A 24,881-nucleotide genomic window follows, 5' to 3' on the forward strand; every position below is an offset into this window, starting at 1 on the left:
ACTTAAAAACAGCACACTAAAGTGACATGGCCACATCAATGTTTACAGCAGCACAATTCACAATAGATAAATTGTGAGACCAACCTAGATGTCCTCTAATAGATAAATGGATAAAAAAACTATGTAAATATACACAATGGCATATTACTTAGCAGTAAAAGAGAATAAAACCATGGCAATTGCAGGTAAATGGATGGAGCTGGAGAATACCATTCTAAGTAAAGTAAGCTAATTCCCCAAAACCAAAGGCGAAATGTTTTCTCTGATAAGTGGATGCTGATCCATAATGGGGTGGTGGGGGAGCATGGGAGGAATGGAGGAATTTTGGATAGGGCAAAGGGGAGGGAGGGGAGGGAGGAGGCATGTAGGTAAGAAAGATGGTGGAATGAGATGGACATCATTACCCTAGGTACATGTATGAAGACACGAATGGTGTGATTCTACTTTGTGTACAACAAGAGAAATGAAAAAATTCGGTTCATATTTGTATAATGAATTGAAGTGCATTTGGTGTTATGAATAACAAATTAGGACAAATAGATTAATTAATCAATTTTTAAAAGTTCTGGGATGCAGCAAAACCAGTGCTCGGAAGGAAATTTACAGTAATGAATGCATACGTAGCAGAGAGGAAGAAAGTTCTAAAACCAATAACTAAGCATCTCATTTAGGAAACTGGAAAAAGAAAAGCAGATTAAATCTAAATTAAGCAAAAATAAGAAATAAAGAAATAGCATAAATCAAGTAGTTTAAAAACAGGAAGTAAATAGAAAAAGTCAACAGAGCCAAGAGATAGTTCTTTGAAAGATCAATATAATCAATAAGACTCCACTGAGGCTAACTACAAACAAACAAACAAGAAAGAAAAGGAAAAGAAAAAGACACAAATTATAACACTGGAAATGAAAGAAGATGACATCTTTTCAGTTACCATTGACATTAAAAGGATAATAAAGAAATTTTATTAACACAGATTCTATGTCCATAAATTTGATAACATATTTAAATGAATCACTTTCATGAAAGATGCACTTGGCAAAAACTCCCACAAGAAAAATCAGCAAATTTTAATGGATCCACATATATTAAAGAAACTGAATAAATATAATAACACTCCAAAATAAAAATCACAAAGCTCAAATGGTTTCACTGGTAATTTTACCAAATATTTGAGAAAGAAATTATGTATACAAACTCAGGAGACAGATGTAGAGGAAATATTTCTTACCTCATTCAATGAGGCCAGTTCTTCACTAATACCAAAACAGATAAATATCCTGGAAGGATAGAAAACTATAGACCAATATTGCTTATGAACATAGATACAAAAATACTTAATGAAACAAAATATTAGCAAATCAAATTCAACAATGTAAAAGAAATAATACATCATGATCAAGTGAGACTTATCCCAAGGATGCAAGGTAGTTCAACATTTGAAATTAAATTAATATAATCCAACATAAAGAAAAACCATCACATGATCATATCAGTAGATGGGAGGAAAGCAACTGACAAAAATCCAACACCATTCAGTATAAAAATCTTAGCAAACTAAGAGAGGATCTTACTCAACTTGATCAAGAACATATTTTAAAACATCTAAGGCTAATATCTCATTTAATAATTACAAACTAGAAGATTTCCTGTGAAGATCAAGGACAATCAAATAATGTTCCCTCAAACCACTTTTTTAAAACATTGTGATGGAGTTTCTAGCTAATGAAATAAGACAAAGGAAATAAAACAAAGTTTTCAAGTAAAAAATAAAATCGTGTTTGTACATAGATGTTTGATTGTCTATAAAACATACAAAAGAATTAACAAAACAAAACAAAACCTCCTGGAACTAATAAATGATCATAGCCAAGTTATAGGATAATCTCATGTAAAAGTCAGTCCCTTTTGCATATACCTACAACAAATAAGTGGAATTTGAAATTAAAAGACATTATCATTTACATAAATATTCCCAAAATGAAATGGTTTGGCAAAAATCCAATGAACTATGTACAATATCTAAAGGAAAACTACAAAACTCTGAAGAAATAATGATAATTATAATAATGATAATGATGATGAAGAAACACGGACTGGGGATGCAGCTCAACTGGTAGAGAACTTGCTTGGCATGCAAGAAACCCTGGTTTTGATCCTCAGCACCACAAAATCATAATCATCATCATCATCATCATGGAGACATTCTATGTTCATTATAAGAAAAACAACATTGTTATGATGTTAATTGTTCTTAACTTGATTTATGGATGATGCAATTCCAAACAAAAGTGTCAGCAATTTATTTTGTGGATATCAGTTAACTGATTATAAGGTTAAATGGAGAGAAAAAAAGACCAAAATAACCAACATATTTTTGAAGATGAAAAAAGTTGGAGAACTGGTATTACCCAACTTCAAGACTTACTATAAAGCTAAAGGAATCAAAATAGTTTGATACTGATAAAAGATTACACAAATAAATGAAATAGAAGGGAGTCCAGAAGCAGACCTACATAAAGATAGCAGATATTTGACAAAAGAGCAAAGGCAATACAATATAGCAAAAACATAGTCTTTTCAAGAAATAGTATCAGAATAACTGGACATTTACATGCAAAAAAATATTAATATAGACATGGATCTTATACCCTTCACAAAAATTAATCTCAAATAGGTTCTAAAACTTAATATAAAATGCAAACTATAAAATTCCTAGTACACAGCCAATACATTTTGATCTGAATGTCCCCCAAAGGCCCATGTGTTGAAGGGTAATGCTTTAGGAGGTGTGGCCTTGTGGAAAGTCTTTACATTACTGGAGATGCCCTCAAAGAAGTTTGTGGGACCTTGGCCATTTCCTTTTTCCATTTCTTTTGCTTCCAGGCCATAAGGCAAGTACTTTACTCTAGAACATGTTCCCTGTCATTGTTCCTTCGGGTGCTAATGATATGTCAATGTGGATTAATCAATTACAACAAATGAACTATGTGTTGTGAGATGTTGAGTGAGGAGGCTGTGTGTGGTAACTTCAGAAAATATATGGGAGCTATATGTACCTTCTACTCACTTTTCTGTGGACCCAGACTGTCTATTTTTTAAAGTGGATAATACTAGCAAAAAAAGGTAGAGATAAGCACATCCACTCAAAAAGATATCTCATGAAAGACCTAAAAGCAATGGGTCCACTTGATATCTACTGGAACCTCTAAAATTGTAAGCCAAAATTAAAAAAAAAAAAAACAAAAAAAACTTTACTCCGTATAAGTTAACTATTTCAGGTATTTTGTTACAGTGACAGAAAGCTGACTAATACAATAAGAAGAAAATCTAGATGATCTTGGACATGGCAATGACATTTTAAATACAATATAAAAGGCATGGTCCATGAAAGAAATGATAAACTCAACTTCAAAATTAAAAACATCTGCTCTGGAAAATACTTGCAATAAAAGAGAATAAAATCATGGCATTTGCAGGTAAATGGATGGCACTGGAGAAGATAATGCTAAGTGAAGTTAGCCAATCCCCCCCCCAAAACAAATGTCAAATGTTTTCTCTGATATAAGGAGGCTGACTAATAGTGGGGTACGGAGGGAGAGCATGGGAGGAATTGATGAATTCTAGATAGGGCAGAGGGGTGGGAGGCAAAGGGAGTGGGCAGGGGATTAGCAAGGATGGTGGAATGTGATAGACATCATCATCCAAAGTAAATGTATGAAGACATGAATTGGTGTCAACATACTTTATATACAACCAGAGATATGAAAAATTGTGCTGTATACATGTAATAAGAATTGTAATGCATTCTGCTGTCATTTATGTTTTTTAAATTAATAAAAAAAGATAATGAAAAGACCTTCTGTAGAATGGAGAAAATGTTTACAAAATGCATACCTGATAAAGGGCTAGTATTCGAAATATGCTAAGAACCATTTATTTATTTATTTATTTAGGTACCAGGTATTTGACTCACAGGCACTTATTTATTTATTTTTATTTTGAAAGAGGGTCTTATTAAGTTGCTGAAGGAATCCCTACATTGCTGAGGCTGACCTTAAACTCGAGCTATTCCTGTCCTAGCTTCTCAAGCTGCTGAGATTATAGGTTTGCACCAGCATCCTCAGCTAAAAGTACTCTTAAACCTCTAAGAAAATGAACAATTTATTTAAAATTGTGCAAAAGATCTGAATAGATTCCTCACCAAAGAAAATATAAAGATGGCAAATAAACATATGAAGGGATATTCAACACTATATGTAATTAGGGAATTGTAAATTAAACAGCAAGAAAATGCTACATACCTATAAGAATGGCTAAAACCCCCCAAAAACTGACAACACCAAATTATGGTGAAGATGTGAAACAATAAGATCTCTCATTTATTGCTGATGGAAATGCAATGTGGTACAGCCACTTTAGAAAGCAGTATAATGATTTCTTATAAAACTAAGCATATTCTCATCATTTGATCAGGAATCATGCTTCTTGGCATTTTCCAAAAGGGACTAAAAACTTATGCTGACACAAAAACTTGTGCTTTAATGTTTACAGTATATTTATTCATATCTGACAAAACTTGGACGCAATTAAGATGTTCCTAAGAGGTTGAATGATAAACTATAGTACATAAAAACAATGGAATATTATTCAGTACTAAAATTAAGTGAGCTATAAAAACCATGTAAAGACATGGAGGAAACATAAATGCATGTTACTATGTGAAAGAAGCCATATGAAAAGGCTACATACTTAAGTCTAACTATATGACATTTTGGAAAAGGCAAAACTATGGAGATAGTAACAAAAGGATCAGTGATTGTTGAGAGTTAGTGGGATTAAAATACTATTTTTTAAAAATACTATTATAATGAATGTTCCTATAAAAAGCTTTCAAGCCCCACTAAAAGAATTACCAAGTTGGAGCAATAGTTAATTCAAGAACAACAAAAAAAAAAAGAGCAACTAAATCATGTAGACAGAACTTTGAAATTTGTTATAGTCTGATTGAATCTTATTTACATATTATTTAATGATCCTGCATATTTCAACAATGAAAGACTTGTATCAGACATCAGAGTGTGCCAATTTCTGTAGAGTACAAAGAATACGAGCTAAATATTAGTAGAATTATTTCTGTGTTAGAACAAGCAATTGTTAGGTGAAGAAATCCTCAAATTTGCTGGAATGAAATAAATGAGTTGTCTCTAAGGTACTCATCTTTTGTGAAATATCTTATTAATGGCTAATTATCTCTCAAAAGTACTTTTGAACACATAAGAAGTCAAATACTGTACCAGAATCCACACTGTATGCTAAGCAGACCAAAAGATTAAATTGATTATTTTAGAGATAGTGACTCTGAGTGAGCTTGCTATAGTAAAGATGGAACTCCTAGATATCTGTTCATGTTCCCCAACTCTAGCCACCCGGAGGACAAAAATGAAAGTATTTCAGTTTATGGCTCCCAAGAATCATACTAAATTTTACAAATTCTGCATGCAGAAATCATCAACCTTTCATTAAGAAAATGAGCTACTACTAAAAAAATCAAACAAAAAATATGCCTCCTCAGGATCTCGGAATAGAAAATGCCAAAGGACATAAGGCAGGAGTAGCCTGGCACACACCTTGGCCAAGATATATTTCCAAAACTTATTGTGAGAGCAAGTGTATTTGAGTGAGAGATAGATGTAATATAACTTTAAAGTAAATGACTATATTACTTAAAGGTATTAATGGTTAAAAATATTTCAAGGCCTATTGTAGTTAAACAAGATAACTGTATATAGTCTGTGCAAGACACAAAATTGTATTTGTGACAATAGAGTAAGTTCAACCTTTATTGCTAATAAACACAGACATTATATTTTCAGCACAAGGAATAAAATTGCATTTATGGCAATAAATGTCTCTTCTCCTGGTTTCAGAATAAACCTGTGTGGTGTGCTTATCATTCTTTTTCCATTCTTTTCAAATCTACTTATTTTCTTTAAAAACTAAATTTAAGTGGTTGGGTTATATTTAAACTTTTTCTCAAGTAAAATATTTTCATATAAATTAATTGAAAATATACATAAAACTTTTCCAAAGGAGAAAATAATCACTATTTCTTTGAAATTTAGTCATCACTGAAGGCCAGATCCTCCCACAGAGCAATCTTTTTTAGAAATAAAGGTAATAAAGAAAGAAGGGGCCTTGTGAAACATAAAAATTATGATCACTAATTTAAAAAAAAACAACATATTTAAGTTTATTGAAAATCATCATTTTTATGTGACAATTATAATCTTTCTAATGAATTAGGTTAAGAAATAAACCATAACATTTATGATTCAAGATAATTTTCTTTGAAATAGATTTTTGCTTAATTATAATAGTTCATCTTTTATTCCTGGCTTGAATTTACTTAAAAATAAAACATTTTCAAAATACTATGTTCTGAAAAAATATACATATCCAAGTAAAATTATCATATCAGAAGTAAGTTTTAAAGCTATGGTTTCTAATTTTGAATTATTTATATTGGTTTTGAAATATACAAGAGGACCTGCATAGATAAAAAGATAACCAGAAGCATTAATTACAATCCCAGTTTTTAATAGAATATATTTTTGTCATCAAAAGTAGCTTCCAAGGACAAAATACATGCTATTAATTAATGCAAAATTATTTTCCAATGGACACAGACATAGTATCTCCCTATAAAGATACAGAGAGTTTAAAATGTGTAAACATTTTAAATAAATAAATAAATCCTTCTTTGGGGTGTTAAAAACAAAAAACTCATATACCCTGCTTTGATAGGCAGCACATTTCCAGTCTTTGCTCATGAGAATATCCATAGAATAGATATGCTTCTTGAAGTGCACTTTTATACCACTTCTTTTTATTTGTACATTTTCCTGGCTAGAAAATACAAAAAAGAATAAGATATATTTTTAAATATGTAATTTTATTTTAAAATCCAAACTTACCTATTGAGCTGGAAGTAAATCTACTTTGAGCATTATATAATATATTACTCAGACTTTGGTCTGTGATTGTTGCTTTATGACTTAACAGTTTAGTGCAGTTGTAGGAAATTTGCAAGCTAATAGTCAAAAGGGTCAGATGCTTAGCTCACTGAGCTTATATTATGATTCATCTTATATTTAGAACGTTTCTTAAACTTTTTGTGCCTGGTTATCTGAAAAATGTGAATATTAATAATATGTGCACCATAAACTTCCATGAAACTTATGTAATAGGTAATAGTTTTTTAGGATATAAGAACCAAAAAAAGAATTGCAATGAAGGTATAGCACATTTTCTACATGCTTACTTAGTTCTTTAGAAAATGAAGAATCCATGGGTTAAAGCTGACTATAAATATTATCTAATCAAATAATTTTTCCAAACTTTAAAGGTTTCCATGTTTTTTGTTACAATTTATAAAATACATGCCACCTTTTTTTTTTGGAAAATTTTACCATCATAAAAACATGGATATTCATTCATATTTGCCACCTATGTATAAAGATCATAACTTTATCTCAGACATAGAACATAATTCACCCTTTACATAGAAATATAAATTCCTATAGCATCTATATTCAATTTATAGAATGAAACTAAATATAAAGCTCTTCTCAAATGCCACCAATATTCTTGGAATCCCCAAATTAATATCAACTATCTACTCCTATTGCAGTTATTATTTCATTTAATGGTGTTTTAAATTATGACTTGTATTATACCTATTTGTGCTCATGACTGTCACCATCATACAATGAACAACCTACAAAGATAAAGGAAATAAATAATATTTCATCTTTGTAACTTCTACAGTACTCATTTGCTTAATACCTCATTGCATAATATAAAGGCATTCAGAAAGTGATTGCTACTTTTGTTTAGGATGTTGATTAATTTAATATAATTAATTAATTTTATATACAGTAAAACAATATTATCAAATAAAAGTACACCTTTGTACATAGGATCTACAAATTTCATTCAATAAGGTATTTCTTAGTAAAAAGATATAGGTAGATTCAATTTATTGAAACTGGAAATTTTAAATTACTTTTAAGAATATCTAGCCAAGTACAGTGGCACACACCTGTAATCCTAGTAGCTCAGGAGGCTGAGGCAGGAGGATTGAGAGTTCAAAGCTAGCCTCAGTAACTTATTGAGGCACTAAGCAACTCAATGAGACTCTGTCTCTAAAGGGCTGGGTGGGGATGTGACTCAGTGGTTATGTGCCCCTAAGATCAATCTCTGGTACACCCCCCACCGCCTGCCAAAAAAAAAAAAAAAAAAAAAGAGAGATTATCTAAGCTAGCTTTTGCATATTTGAGGTACTTCTACAATTCCAATGTTTTCATGATTTTAAGTAAGAAATTATAGTGAAAAATCACCTAAAGCTTACCTGGCACTAAACAGTTGCTACTAGGTGGGTGTGGTTCACATCTGTAATCCTAGACTTAGGAGGCTGAGGTAAAAGGATTGCTGCCGCAGTCTGGCTGGGCACAAAATCATGAGCCACTCAAGCAGGAACAAACTTTATTTCCAAAACTCCCTGAATGCCACGCATGCGGCCTTCTCCTGGGACACACTACCAACAGGAAATCCCTCCTCTGGAATTCCAACCTACACCACTTCCCCAACCAATGGGAATTCTCCAGGAGTCCCAGAGCTCCAAAGTAGCAGTCCCAAAGTAGAAGTCCAAGGCAAACAGCAGGGGTCTAATCTCCAATTGAATGCACATCTTAACATAATCATTATCATCTCAATGGCTTGCTGGAGTCACCTTTCAACCCAAAATGCCATGTGTCATTCCTACTTGGCTATGGCTCTCAGCAGATTACAAATTTAAGGCCAGCCTAGGCAAAGTAGGGAGACCCTCAACAACTCAAGGAGACCCTGTCTCTAAATAAAAAAAATAAGAAAGGAAGGAAGGAAGGAAGGAAGGAAGGAAGGAAGGAAGGAAGGAAGGAAGGAAAAAAGGAAGGAAGGAAGGCGGGCTTGGGATGTAAGCTCAGTTGGGTAAAGTGCTCCTTGGTGAGAAGGGGTGGGAGAGATGCTATACCTATGGGTATAGTATTCAAAAGTGTTTTTTTCCCCCTAAGAAAAATCAATGTGATATAGCCCAAATAAATTTGAGTGAGTTAAGGGAAATGAAAGCTTTGTTTAAAACTTCCCTGGGAACCTTTAAGAACATATTGGTTGATATGTGCCACCTAGTGGTAATACAAATGAACACTTTCAGGGAACTCAAAAAGTTCTATTTTATAAAGAATTTCGAATACCAGATTAGGCTCAACTGTGCATTTTAAATTTTTGAAGTAGGCTTTTTTTTTTTTAAATTCAAGAAGTCACTGGTTCAAATTCTAATAGTATGTAATGTGCCTGCCTTCCCATCCTGGATATTGTTTATCACAAAGGCAAACATAATTAACAGTTTACTTTGTATTCTTCCAGAGATATTGTATGTACTTACAATCATTTAAATAATTTGTATGAACATACATTTTAGAAGGACATGAATATTTATATTTTTTAAAAATTTTCTTACAGATTGATTATTGATTCAATATATGTTGTATATTCAAGGTCTATCATTGAAAAATGCATAAAACTTACATTCTAGCGTGTGAGGACAAACAACCTACTACAAGCATAACAAATGAGTAAAAGCTGTAAGACGTGTTAAGTACTACGTAATAAAGACAAGACAAAACAAGAGTGATCACAAATGCTGAGGGATAAGCAATAGAGTGGTCAGGATAAATCACTGAAAAGGTAATATTTTAGTGAAGACCTGAAGGGGACTGGGGAGTTAGCTATTTAGCTATGCAAGGAAAGAGCATTTCAGGCAAAAAAAAAAAAAAATCCCCTATCGTTAATGCACATAAATCCAGTTTGAGTGGATGAATTACATAGAGGGAGAGTAATAGGGAATGATGTCAGAAAATTAGTAAGGGCCAGGTCATTGAGGTCCTTGTAGGCTGCTAGAAGGTCTTTGACTATTACTTTGAGCAAAGGAGATGTTATTGTAGTGTTATAATCAGAATAATAACATTTGATTTTGTCTAATGTTTTAAAATAATTATTCTTGTTGCATTGATGAGGATAGAATGTACAGGTAAAAGTGGAGAAGCAGGACAGCTAGTTAGAAGTCACTGCAATAATCCAGGCAAGAAATGATGATGATGTGGATTAATGAAGTAGCAACTCCTGTGGTGAAAAGTGTTAGGATTCTGGATGTAATTTGACCAAAAGTAATTACTGGACCAACCAAAATCTAGTATGAAAGAAAGTGAGGAAGATTCTAGGGCTTTTAGGCTGATTGAGTAAAAGGTTGAAAACTGCTATACATTCAGATGGGGTAGGCTCAAAAAAGTGAGGAAGATGAGGAGTTTCGGCATGCCAAGAACAAGATGTCTCACAGTCATGTCCATAAGAAGGATAACTAGACAGAAGGCGTGGCGACGCAGAGAAGGGATTAACTAGTAAGCAGGGAGATAAGTGGCTGCGTCATGGTGGTATCCCACCAGCCAAGCCCGCACTGACCCCCGGGCTGACTTCGGGATTGCAGACGGGGAAGGAAGCGGCAGAGTCCCATCTCCCACAAGGGACACTCCACTAAGGCAACCAGCGGCCACCATCTTGGAGAGGAGAGCTAAAGTATCCACCGCCACTCTCCGACAGATTGCATCAACAAAACAGGTGTGTGTCACTCAGTTCAGCCCCCATACATAGGGGGATTTCGCATAAAATCTCTCCTAGACTTTCAGGGGAAGGGAGTATCACAGTGAGCCTGCATAAAGACTAAAGGAGAACTAGAGGCACCTGAACTTCAACCCCCCCTCCCATCAGAGGCCAAAACAAAACCTGTCTAGCCAGCGCTGGGGGAGGGGCAAGCAGAAAAAATCAAAACCATAGAGTGCCGGGGATCCCAAAAGCCAACGGTGTGACCCCGGAGATCCAGGCTGTCTGATTCGCGTGGCCTGCCCCGCGGCTACAGAAGGTGTGGCGCTGCAGAGAAGGGATTAACTGGTAAGCAGGGAGATAAGTGGCTACGACACGGTGGTATCCCACCAGCCAAGCCCGCACTGACCCCCGGGCTGACTTCGGGATTGCAGACGGGGAAGGAAGCGGTACAGTCCCATCCCCCACAAGGGACACTCCACTAAGGCAACCAGCGGCCACCATCTTGGAGAGCTGAAGTATCCACCGCCACTCTCCGACAGATTGCAACAACGAAACAGGAGAAACCAAGACTAGCAGGAGAAACCAGGAGACTAGAGGCAAGGCCCTCGCGACTGGGCGGCTGTAAACTGCAGGCCCATCGGCGACAGTTCACCCACTGCCCGCGTAACTGGGCGGTAGGAGAACGCCCACCCGCTGGCAACTGATCACCTGCCCGCGGCCTGTGATACTGGGTGGCTGGAGACTGCCCGCCTGCCGCGACCGGGAGCTGAAACCAAACAGAGACAGTCCAGTCACACCCCCCCCCCATTAGGGCACTCCGGCAAGGAGACTGGGGCCCGGCATAGCAGAGTAGTGTCGTCACTGGAGCTCGGACGTCGGAATTCCTTCCCAGCGGAATCCACGTTAGTAGGCATAGTTTAACAACACAAAGGAGAGACATCAGAGTAATACAGAAACAAAACAAATCTATAGAAGAGAGCAGAAACATGAGAATCAAAAAGAGCTGGAAAGTAACGTGGACAACATGAGAAAACAAGGGAAAAAAGGATTACAAACAATGCAAGACAACTCAATTCTACAGGAGGACATAGAAACATCAGAAACAGGGATAGGGAAAGAACTCAAGGCATACCTAACTCGAATGGAAAGGAATATTAGAGAAGACATGAGACAGCAAGTCCAAGAAATAAAAGTATATTTTGAAAATGAATTAAACAAACAAATTCAAATGGCAAAGAACGAGCTCTACCAGGAGATAGAGATCTTAAAAAAAAATCAAACAATAATCCTAGAATTGCAGGAAACTATAAACCAAATTAAAAACTCAAACGAGAATATTACAAATAGACTTGATCAAGTAGAAGTAAGAACATCAGATAATTAAGACAAGGTTTATCAACTTGAAAAGAATATAGTCAAAACAGAAAAGATGCTTAAATCCCACGAGCAATCTATTCAAGAGATATGGGATGTCATAAAAAAACCAAATCTGAGAGTCATAGGGATAGAAGAAGGCACAGAGATTCAAACCAAAGGAATGGACAGCATATTAAATGAAATAATTCTAGAAAACTTCCCAGAGATGAAAGATGGAATGGATTGCCAAATCCTGGAAGCCTACAGGACCCCAAACATTCAAAACCATAATAGTCCAACTCCAAGACATAAAATTATGAAGATAGCCAACGTACAGAACGAGGAGAGAATATTAAAAGCTACGAGAGAAAAGAGGCAGATTACATTCAGGGGTAAACCAATTAGGTTAACGACCGATTTCTTATCACAAACTTTGAAAGCGAGAAGATCCTGGAATAATGTATTTCAAACGCTGAAAAATAATGGATTCCAACCAAGAATACTATATCCAGCAAAATTGAGCTTCAAATTTGACAATGAAATTAAAATCTTTCACGATAAACAAAAGCTAAAAGAATTTGCAGCAAGAAAACCAGCTCTGCAAAGCATTTTGAACAAAACACTACAAGAAGAGGAATTGAAAAATAGTGCCCAAAACTAACAGCAGGAGGTATCTCAGTAAAGGGGGAGGAAAATAACCAAAAAGCAAAACTAGCCAAACTAAAATAAATAAATAAAGAAGCATGACTGGAAGTACAAATCATATCTCAATTGTAACCTTAAATGTTAATGGCCTAAACTCACCAATCAAGAGACATAGGCTAGTAACCTGGATCAAAAAAACAAATCCAACAATATGCTGCCTTCAGGAGACTCATATGATAGGAAAAGACATACACAGGCTGAAGGTAAAAGGTTGGGAAAAATCATACCACTCACATGGCCCTCGGAAGCAAGCAGGAGTGGCCATACTCATATCGAATAAAATCAACTTCAAACCTAAGTTAATCAAGAAGGATAAAGAAGGTCACTATATACTGTTAAAAGGAACCATCCACCAACAAGACATAACAATCATCAATTTGTATGCACCAAACAATGGAGCTGCAACGTTCATAAAACAAACTCTCCTCAAGTTCAAGAGTCAAATAGACCACAACACAATAATTATGGGTGACTTCAACACACCGCTCTCGCCATTAGACAGATCTTCTAGACAAAAGCTGAATAATGAAACTATAGAACTCAACAGCACAATCAATAACCTAGACTTAACCAACATACATAGAATATATCAACCATCATCAAGTGGATACATGTTCTTCTCAGCAGCACATGGATCCTACTCAAAGATAGACCATATATTATGCCATAAGGCAACCCTTAGTAAATATAAAGGCGTGGAGATAATACCATGCACCATATCTGATCATAATGGAATGAAACTGGAAATCAATGATAAAAGAAGGAAGGAAAAATCCTACATCACATGGAAAATGAACAATATGTTATTGAATGATCAAAGGGTTATACAAGACATAAAGGAGGAGATGAAAAAATTCTTAGAATCAAATGATAACACAGACACAACATACCGGAATCTATGGGACACAATGAAAGCAGTTTTAAGAGGGAAATTCATTTCTTGGAGTTCTTACCTCAAAAAAAGAAAAAACCAACAAATAAATGAACTCACGCAACACCTCAAAAACCTAGAAAAGGAAGAGCAAAACAACAGCAAATGTAGTAGAATACAAGAAATAATTAAAATTAGAGCAGAAATCAACGAAATTGAAACAAAAGAAACCATTGAAAAAATTGATAAAACTAAAAGTTGGTTCTTTGAAAAAATAAATAAGATAGACAAGCCCTTAGCCATGCTAACGAAAAGAAGGAGAGAGAGAACTCAAATTACTAACATACGGGATGAAAAAGGCAATATCACAACAGACACTACAGAAATACAGAAGATAATTAGTATTTTGAAACCCTATATTCTAATAAATTAGAAGATAGTGAAGATATCGATAAATTTCTTAAGGCATATGATTTGCCCAGATTGAGACAGGAAGACACACACAATTTAAACAGACCAATAACAAAAGAAGAAATAGAAGAAGCCATCAAAAGACTACCAACCAGAAAAAGCCCTGGACCGGATGGGTATACAGCGGAGTTCTACAAAACCTTCAAAGAAGAATTAATACCAATACTTTTCAAGCTATTTCAAGAAATAGAAAAAGAAGGAGCTCTTCCAAATTCATTCTATGAGGCCAACATCACTTTGATCCCAAAACTAGACAAAGATACTTCAAAGAAAGAAAACTACAGACCAATATCTCTAATGAACTTGGATGCAAAAATTCTCAATAAAATTCTGGCGAATCGAATACAAAAACATATCAGAAAACTTGTGCACCATGATCAAGTAGGATTCATTCCTGGGATGCAAGAATGGTTCAATATACGGAAATCAATAAATGCTATTCACCACATCAATAGACTTAAAGACAAGAACCACATGATCATCTCGATGGATGCAGAAAAAGCATTTGACAAAGTACAGCATCCCTTTATGTTCAAAACACTAGAAAAACTAGGGATAACAGGAACTTACCTCAACATTGTAAAAGCTATATATGCTAAACCTCAGGCTAGCATCATCCTAAACAGAGAAAAACTGAAGGCATTCCCTCTAAAATCTGGAACAAGACAGGGATGCCCTCTCTCATCACTTCTATTCAATTTAGTTCGCGAAGTACTAGCCAGAGCAATTAGACAGACAAAAGAAATTAAAGGCATAAAAATAGGAAAAGAAGAAATTAAACTATCGCTATTTGCGGATGACATGATAATATACTTAACAGACACAAAAGAGTCTACAAAGAAGCTGCTAGAGTTAATAAATGAATTCAGCAAAGTGGCAGGTTATAAAATCAACACGCATAAATCAAAGGCATTCCTGTATATCAGCAACAAAACCTCTGAAATGGAAATAAGGAAAACCACTCCATTCACAATATCCTCAAAGAAAATAAGATACTTGGGAATCAACCTAACAAAAGAGGTGAAAGATTTATACAATGAAAACTACAGAACCCTAAAGAGAGAGATAGAAGAAGATCTCAGAAGATGGAAAAATGTACCCTGTTCATGGATAGGCAGAACTAACATCATCAAAATGGCGATATTACCCAAAGTTCTCTACAGGTTTAATGCGATGCCAATCAAAATCCCAACGGCATTTCTTGTAGAAATAGACAAAGCAATCATGAAATTCATATGGAAAAACAAAAGACCCAGAATAGCAAAAGCAATTCTAAGCAGGAAGTGTGAATCTGGAGGTATAGTGATACCAGAGGTCAAACTGTACTACAAAGCAATAGTAACAAAAACAGCATGGTACTGGTACCAAAACAGGCAGGTGGACCAATGGTACAGAATAGAAGACACAGAGACTAATCCACAAAGTTACAACTATCTTATATTTGATAAAGGGGCTAAAAGCATGCAATGGAGGAAGGATAGCATCTTCAACAAATGGTGCTGGGAAAATTGGAAATCCATATGCAACAAAATGAAATTGAATCCCTTTCTCTCGCCATCCACAAAAATTAACTCAAAATGGATCAGGGAGCTAGATATCAAATCAGAGACACTGCCTCTGATAGAAGAAAAAGTTGGCTACGATCTACATATTGTGGGGTCGGGCTCCAAATTCCTTAATAGGACACCCACAGCACAAGAGTTAACAACAAGAATAAACAAATGGGACTTACTTAAACTAAAAAGTTTTTTCTCAGCAAGAGAAACAATAAAAGAGGTAAATAGAGAGCCTACATCCTGGGAACAAATTTTTACCCCCCACACCTCAGATAGAGCCCTAATATCCAGAATGTACAAAGAACTCAAAAAATTAAACAATAAGATAACAAATAACCCAATCAACAAATGGGCCAAGGACCTGAACAGACACTTCTCAGAGGAGGACATACAATCAATCAACAAGTACATGAAAAAATGCTCACCATCTCTAGCAATCAGAGAAATGCAAATCAAAACCACCCTAAGATACCATCTCACTCCAGTAAGATTGGCAGCCATTATGAAGTCAAACAACAATAAGTGTTGGCGGGGATGTGGGGAAAAGGGTACACTTGTACACTGCTGGTGGGGCTGCAAAATGGTGAGGCCAATTTGGAAAGCAGTATGGAGATTCCTGGGAAAGCTGGGAATGGATCCACCATTTGACCCAGCTATTGCACTTCTCGGACTATTCCCTGAGGACCTTAAAAAAGCGCTCTATAGGGATACGGCTGCATCAATGATTATAGCGGCACAATTCACAATAGCTAGACTGTGGAACCAATCTAGATACCCCTCAATAGATGAATGGATAAAAAAAAAATGTGGCATCTATACACAATGGAGTATTATGCAGCACTAAGAAATGACAAAATCATAGAATTTGCAGGGAAATGGATGGCATTAGAGCAGATTATGCTAAGCGAAGCTAGCCAAGCCCTAAAAAACAAATGCCAAATGTCTGCTTTGATATAAAGAGAACAAGTAAGAACAGAACAGGAAGGAAGAGCATGAGGAAAAGACTACAGTAAACAAAGACGAATGGGGGTAGAGAAACGGAGAGAGAAGGGAAAGCACATGGAAATAGTAGGAGACCTTCAATGATACATAAAATTATAAGAGGTTATGAGGGGCAAGGGGGAGGGAAAAAAAGAGAGAATTGAACAACAGCAGGGGAGGTAGAGAGGGAAGATGGGAGGGGAGGGGAGGGGAGGGGGGATAGTAGGGGATAGGAAAGGTAGCAGAATACAACAGTCACTAATATGGCATTATGTAAAAATGTGAATATGTAACAGATGTGATTCTGCAATCTGTATTTGGGGTGAAAATGGGATTTCAAAACACAATTTGAGTCAAATGTATGAAAGATGATATATCATGAGCTATGTAATGCTTTAAATAATCAATAAAAAAAAAGATTTGAGTAAGAAACACCCCAAAAAAAAAAAGAAGGATAACTATGACATCCAAATGGAGATATCAAATATCAATTGGATAAGGAAATTCATGAGAGAGAATTAATATAAAATTTGGTAATCTCTTTCTCTACACACACATGGAGAAAGGGGGAGGGGAGAAAGAGAGAGGGGGAGAGAAATTGTCAGTACTTAAAGAATGACAACCAAAGGAATGAGGAAACAGATGTACACATACATGTACCCACATACAAGATACATAGGTACACTATTTGACAAATGTCCTAGTTTTTTGTCTGTTTTGATAACAGAGATTAAACCCAGGGATGCTTAACAACTGAGCCATGTCTCCAGCCCTTTTAATTTTTTTTTTTTTTTTTTTTTTGAGACAGGGTCTTGCTGTTACTTAGGGCCTCACCAAGTTGCTGAGACTGGCTTTGAACTCGAAATCCTTCTGCCTCAGTCTCCCAAGTCACTGGGATTACAGATATGTCTCCACTGTGCCTGGGAACAATGCCCTAGTGATGAACATTTAGGTTGTTTCTAACATTAGGCAATTTGAAACAATGCTTCAATGAAAATTTTATCCATATGATATTTTGCCCATTTGAGAGCCTATTAAAGGATACATTTTTAAACATTAAATAGCCAGATTTAATGTATGCATATTTTAAGTTTTAGAAGCTACTGTGAAATTACTCTTGAATGAGGAGGTTGCAATCTATGATGCCACATACAATATATTTCCTTACATCCTGGAGAATACTTCTGTTTTAAGTTTTTAGATATGTGGTACACTTTTTAAGGAAAAATAATAATTTCTTTCTATGACCGTTTTCATTTCTTTAATTTGGACAATTTTTCATTATTTTTAAAAGCAACTTATATTTTCCTTTCTAAGGAATGACTGTTCAAATACTCCGTTAAGATCTATAATGGTATTTTTCTTATTGATTTGTAAAAGATTTTTACACATTAAAGGGATTGGCCCTTTGCTTTAAATGTTACAATTATTTTCCTGTTTATAGTTCATCTTTTAGTACTTCTGATTTTTCTTTTTGTACATTTAAACCTTTCATTTTTCTAGAACTAAATATGGATGTATGTATGATTTATAATTCCAAATTCATTTTTCTCAAGAAAGCTATTTGTACCCACACCATTTACAAACAAAACCATTTTACTTTTTTCTTATTTACTTATTTATTTAAGTATTTAAAGATGGGGGTCTAGCTACATAGCCCAGTCTGATGTCAAATTCCTGGGCTCAAGTAATCCTCCTACCTCAACCTCCTGAGTAGTTAGAACAATAGGCCCAAAATACTGGGCCCAGCTTTTACTAAATATGACCTTGCCCATAACTGTTCTTCCAAATACTTTTATTTGTAGACTCCACTGTTCTATCAATCTGTCAAATCACTGTTAGTAAAAAAAAAAAATGTTTTAACTCTTGAAGCTTTAAATCCAAGTCCTTGTCCATGCTAGGCAAGCACTCTATCACTGAATTCCAACCCTGGCACTTTTTAAATTTTTTGTTGAGATAGGGTCTTCTAAGTTGCTGACACTGGCCTTGAATTTGTGAACTTCCTGCCTTAGCTATCCACATGGCTGGGATTACAGATGTGGAACACCCTGCTAACTTCTTAACAGCTTTTCTATTATTTATAACAACTTTGTTTAAAACAGTTTTTCATTTGAGTTCCATGGGTTTCCCAGGTATATAATCATCTGCTAATAATGTAATTTTTTTCTTCCTTTCCTGTCTATGCATGTTTGCTTCTTTCTTTGGATAATTATATTAGCAAGTAGGACAATCTTAAATAGTCATATTAATTCAACTTATTTTTAAAAATCCTATATTTCCCCCTAAACAGCAAATTTTCCTCTATATAAAATATTCAGTCAAATGAGTTCATGTACTTGTTTAAGACATGTTGAACTGATTCACATTTATTTGAGTCATTCCACAGAAGCTACCAAAAAAAGTTTGCAATCATCTTCATAAACATAGCTCTTTATAGCATTTGCTGATAAATGGATGGAGTTGGAGAATATCTTGCTAAGTGAAATAAGCCAATCCCCAAAACAAAGTTTTCTCTAATATGCAGATGCTAATTCACAATAAGGCAGGGAGCCCTAAGGAAGAACAGAGTTACTTTAGATTAGTTAGAGAAGAGTGAAGGGAAGGGAGGGGAGAGGCTGTGGGGATAGGATAGCAGAACGAAACAGACATTATTACTTTATGTATATATATATGACTGCATCACCAATGTGATTCTGCAACATGTAAATCATAAAAATGAGAAATTATATCCCATCTATGTATGACATATCAAAGTGCATGAATGCATTCTACTGTCATGTATAACTAAATAAAGCAAATAAAAAAATTTTAAAAAGCATAGCTCTTTAAAACATTACAATAACCTTTCAATTGAAATATGCCAAGGAATTACCTCTGGGATGACAAGAAATAAGCAGAGTCAGTATCTCACTAAACATAATAGATTCATTCCCTATACTAATTACTAGGATAAAGTTTTTCATGAATGAATATCATGCATAAATGATTTACAGTGTTAAATGATTAACACTGAAAAACAGTACAATTTTAAAATACTATAGTATTTAATGAAATAAATGTTCAACTTGAAAATTTATATTCTGAAAACAAAGTAAGCAAACAATGATATTTTATAAATAAATCCAAACTAAGGCAAAAACTACCTTTAAAAAATGCGAAAACATTTACATTTACCTTTCCAGCCAGAAGTTAATAAGATAATTAAGTTCAGATTTGAAAAAGAATTGTTTAAAGTCAAATACTATTCAAAATAGGAATGTAAAAAAATATATTTCTACTCAATTTTTCAAATAGAATCTAGATGTTTTTTAATCCTTTGCTAATATTTCCAACAGGCTGTCTGACTTTTCTGCTAATATCCAAGTAATGAAACACCCTCTGGTTATTTTTAGTCCCCCAAAATTAAAAAACGAAAATGTCCACTGCATGTAAGAGACAGAATTCCAAATTTCCACTCAAGTTAAAGCTCCTGTGCTCCACAAACTAGAGGTACACTTTAGGCTGCAAAGTGGTTCTCCTTGTCCTTGTGCTTTTCCTTCTCCCATCACATTTTCTGTGTTCTCTGGGGTTGAAAGATATGTATGGAACAGAAAAGAAATTTTTAAAAAACATTTGTTTGTCTGCTGTTAGGACAAGGTGGAATTAGTTGGTGCTTTCAGGGCTATAAATTATTTTTTATTGTGGGGTGCTTTGTGGATTTTCTGAGAATTCTCTCTCCTAACCAGATACATTCGACTGAAGCTCCCTTGAGAGGGCAAAGCCTTTCTTTCAGGTGGTTGATTTCAATGCATATTGCATTACCAGTTTTCTGCATCTTTCTGCTTAGCCTGCATGGGGACAAGAAGCTCTCTTAAGTGGACACCCTTTTAAGATGACCTCTGACTATTCCCAGGTATATGCATCATTGCCTCTGAAAACAGTGGGAATGTTGGCCATTCTCAGTGGCCCCCATGCTTCTTTAGTTGTAATGAACAGAAACTCTCACCTTGTAAATTTCTCAAGGGGTAAATGAATACGAGTATGCTGTATTGTTTAAGCTCCAGGATACATGATTCACTAAGCATTCAAAATTAAAAACAAGAACTAAAACAAAAACAAAAATACAACAACTCTTGTATTACCCATGAAATGAAGGAAAATTACCATCATTCCTTTCCCTAACGTGGGGAAGGAAGAGATGTAGAAAAATTCCACAGCACACTGACATTTTCTTTTAAGAAATTCCTGTACATTCACATCTGACTTTTATATCTTTATATGTAAATTGCCAGGCACGTTTTTGGCACCTCTTCTGTAAGTCCTGCGTACACAATTTTGTGCCTCACTTTGCAAATTATTTTTGTCATCAGCTTGGGGTTCTAAAAGACTTAGATCTTTTATTAAAACCAAGGTATATATATATTAATTTCAGAACTTTTAAGTGAGCTGATCTCCCACCCCAAAATAGGACACAAAAAGTTTGGAAATACACTATTAAGAAGGAAATTTTAAGGGCTGGGGTTGTGGCTCAGTGGTAGAGCGCTCGCCCAACATGTGTGAGGCATTGGGTTCAATCCTCAGCACCACATAAAAATGAATAAATAAAATAAAATTTGGGTTCTTTTAAAGGAAATTTTGAAGGCAAAATTTAGGAAACTTTAGGAACTAAAAGCTTATAAAATTAAGAATTAAGACCAGTGACTTCATATGAGACCACAGGAAGGAGTGGACACCCTTAGCTTCAAATTCCAGTAAATCCTGTGTACGTGAGAAGATATCACATGCTTTATTATATTTATATTACTTTGACAACTTGAGTTGTCTCTATCAGTTTTATTAAACTTGGGGGGGGATTAATAAAATAAATATAATTAGTCTAAAAATTGGTGTAAGCTTATGAGCATAAATAAGATTATTCTTGACAGATGAATAAGCCTGGAAATGTTTGGAATAAGGATGAGGTTTGAGACTAAACAGATGGCTATACAGGGAAAGATAACACCCTATGTCTGAGAAAATTCCTAGCTGTGTCCAAAATTGAAAAGTTTTAAAACCACTGTCGTGTGTGATCTTGTGTCAATCAGGTGTTATTGTACAACTGAGGGCTTTAATATCATTTTTCCATTTCCCAGGGTTTGAAGTTGACTGTCCCTTTTCAGTAACTTTTAACTCACTGAATAAAGTTTGTATGTGGTAATAACCACGTACTAATATGAAGGTGTAAATTCAAGAAAAAGATTGCTTATTTGTCCACCCAGTAAGTCCAGTGGAGAATTCTTCAATATGCCAGAAATTCAGGTCTCTGTTGCTTTGCATTTCAAGATTTTTTCTCCATATAAGGATTAATAATTAATTAATAAAGACATAATAATCTGGGGTTGTAGCAAGACAAATCTTATTCTTCAAACCTGAATGTTTAAACAATGTCATATTACCTTATTTTTGCTAAATTAAACTGAAGGTGACAAATTTCATTCAACCAGGATGAGAAATTTGGTCTTGGTCATCTTGGGGCCACCAAAGAAAGGTTAATAAAAATTGGAAAGATATACATTGCTTGAAAAGTGAGATAAAATGATTACTCTTCAATACATAATGGTAACATGAATAGGGAGCCCAACAGCTTCTTTGCCACACCTTCACAAAGTAATTTTTTTCAAATGCTAAGTACCTTAATAGCATGGGTACAACCTTCCAAAGTACATTACAGTAGTACTATTCTCCAGGCACTGCAACTTGCCTTTGATACCGACAGAACATATTTTGTCCTCCTCCAAGTCTGAAAATATAATCTATGCTTGCTGTTCCTGCCTCTCCCTCTCAAAAACACAGGACTCTCTTCTCAGTTTACTCTGCCAACTTTCAAGGAACTCAGATCAGGAAAACAGGCAAGCCCTACAAAAGGCTTGATTACTGTTTGGAATAAAAGAGAGGGGAAAATACAATCAAAAGAATTATTATTATCAAACATTGATGTTTTGTTAGTTCCAAGGAAGACTGTCCTACCTGTGGACTTTAAAAATGAGTAGAGATTGGGAGTAAGAGTCTTCACTTTCCATCCTCTGGATCCCTATACCTTTAATCCTATCTATTGCTCTCCCCTAATTTTTCTGTAAAGCATTCATAATCAACTAACAAACTGTCTTTTTCTTATTTATGTGTTTACTACATGTCTTATTCTACTGTTTTAAGTCTAATGAAGGTACTAAATTTTGTCTGTTTTGTTCACTTCAGAGCCTAGAAGAGTCTCAAATGCGAGGAGCTCAGTAAATACTGAGTATTATAAAACATATATATATATATATATATATATATATATATATATATATACATATATATATATATATGTTGTAGATGGACATATACCTTTATTTTATTTATTTATGTGGTGCTGAGGATTGAACCCAGTGCCTCATGCATGAGAGGCAAGCACTCTATCACTGAGCTACAACCCCAACCTAATAAACATATTTTGATCAAGGTGGCATGAGTAAAACTTAGTCAGGAAACTAAATACAGAAATAAAAGGCTGCTACATTTTATTCCCTTAAAAGGTCAAAAAAAATTTTACACAGATGTTGAGCATCTAGTATAATGGTAATATTACTCGTAATATAGAACTTTTTTGTACAGAATTAAGATCTGCCAAGTATTTTATAGATCACTATTTTATCTTATGATCTATGATACTAGTAGCATTTTTTTTGAAAAAGCAGTGTGGCTAATTTTAAGTGCTAATGTAATATAAAATATAGTTCCTAATTTTAAAACTATACTAACTTAAATGCTTTTTAATATGATCTATGTGGGGGATAGTGGAACTTCACTAGAATTCATCAGATAAAATGATAACACCTTAAATCTCAAATTATCAATTCAAATTTTGATTATGTCAATATCAAAGTTAAGTGCAAACACAGGTACTTGCAATTTAGAAATTTATTTTTTAGGCACACTGTTGAACATATATTAAAAATTCAGAAAACTGAATGATAACTACTTGGAATCTGCTTTACTGAAATTCATAAATTCATTGAAATGACTTAAAATATTGACCATTACTTTGTTTTACATAATATGTCTTTAAAAAGTCGTGTCTTTAAAATATAAGTCTTAGATTTCTTAATGTAAAGAAACACAAAATTATTATTTTGGAAGGCATCTCTAATAAATATTTGAGGACCAATATTATCACCTATTATAAAGAACTTTATCTGGAAATTAATGTTAATTGCTGCTATTCATACATTGAAAGTTGCCATGTAGCTCACCAACTATAACTATGTATTGCACTGTTGCATCATTCTATTTTACTATTGTGCCAAAGCTATTGCTCTTTTCCTCTGTTGGGCAGATAGTTTTCACTTAAAGCAATTCAGCAGAAAGTTAATCACAAAGATATCTTGTCTTTCTTAAATTGTATTTCTGCAACAACAACCAGTAATCTGGACAGTAAGAACATTCTTGTTCCTTTGATACATACTGGAAGATAGTCACTTCATGCCCATGTACACCACAGAAATTATAGCTTTTAGTCTTCTTACCTTCCTATTAATCACGGCCTTCATCAAACCATCATCTTTAATATAGATTTATATAATCAACTCTGGATTATTTAGAAAGCTTTAAGTATTAAATACTTGAAGCAAATATTGCCTTTAAAATCTAATTTAATTGTTGCTTACTCTAGACATAAATAGGAATTTTGCTTACTCTAACCCAGCAGGATTTTAAGATCAAAACACCTCATGTCACCTACTATCCATACCACTGGAAAATGGGAATCAGTAAAATTGATTAAAAAAAGAAGTCTAGTTCCATTTAGTACGATCTTTTATATCAGATTGAGAAATAATACCAAGAATGCAATGAACACCAGAGGAGAAATCAGGCAGAAAAAAAAAAGAATAAGGAAATTTGAAACTCAAATCTTCACGATGTGATTCCATGACTTAGCTTGAAATACTGAAAATTAAAGAAACTGGAGACCTAGTTCCTAACTGGATATTGCCTAAAATATTGGGGATTTGTGAGTAGGAAACATAGTAGTTTAAGATAAAATGATCCTACGGACAAATCAGGAAAGAAGTCACAGGATTCTAGATAAGCTTTTAAAAGCATCTGTACAGATTTTGAATATTTTAAGTTTTTTCTATAAAGATAGAATAGACAATGGTATATGCTATGATTTTTTAAAATAAATCCCATCTGATATCTTAGGCTGTTCTATTACTGGAGTGACATCATCTAGAAATTAATTTTTTTAT

At 34.5% G+C, this 24,881-nt stretch overlaps 1 protein-coding gene across 2 annotated transcripts in view; it reads right to left on the bottom strand.

Annotated features, from left to right (window-relative positions):
* ZCWPW2 (zinc finger CW-type and PWWP domain containing 2) overlaps window positions 1-24,881 on the bottom strand; it is a 147,963-nt gene that overhangs the window by 51,791 nt on the left and 71,291 nt on the right. Inside the window, exon 5 of one of the 2 annotated variants that reach the window (XM_081285003.1) lies at window positions 6,792-6,906. The exons of the other annotated variant lie outside the window; for it this stretch is intronic. Within the exon in view, the coding sequence (XP_081141129.1) occupies window positions 6,792-6,906 (115 nt within the window). The remainder of the gene's footprint in view (window positions 1-6,791; window positions 6,907-24,881) is intronic. 2 annotated transcript variants of the gene reach the window in all.

This window comes from Spermophilus citellus, assembly GCF_964194105.1.
Source record: "Spermophilus citellus genome assembly, chromosome: 3".
Taxonomy (NCBI): domain Eukaryota; kingdom Metazoa; phylum Chordata; class Mammalia; order Rodentia; family Sciuridae; genus Spermophilus; species Spermophilus citellus.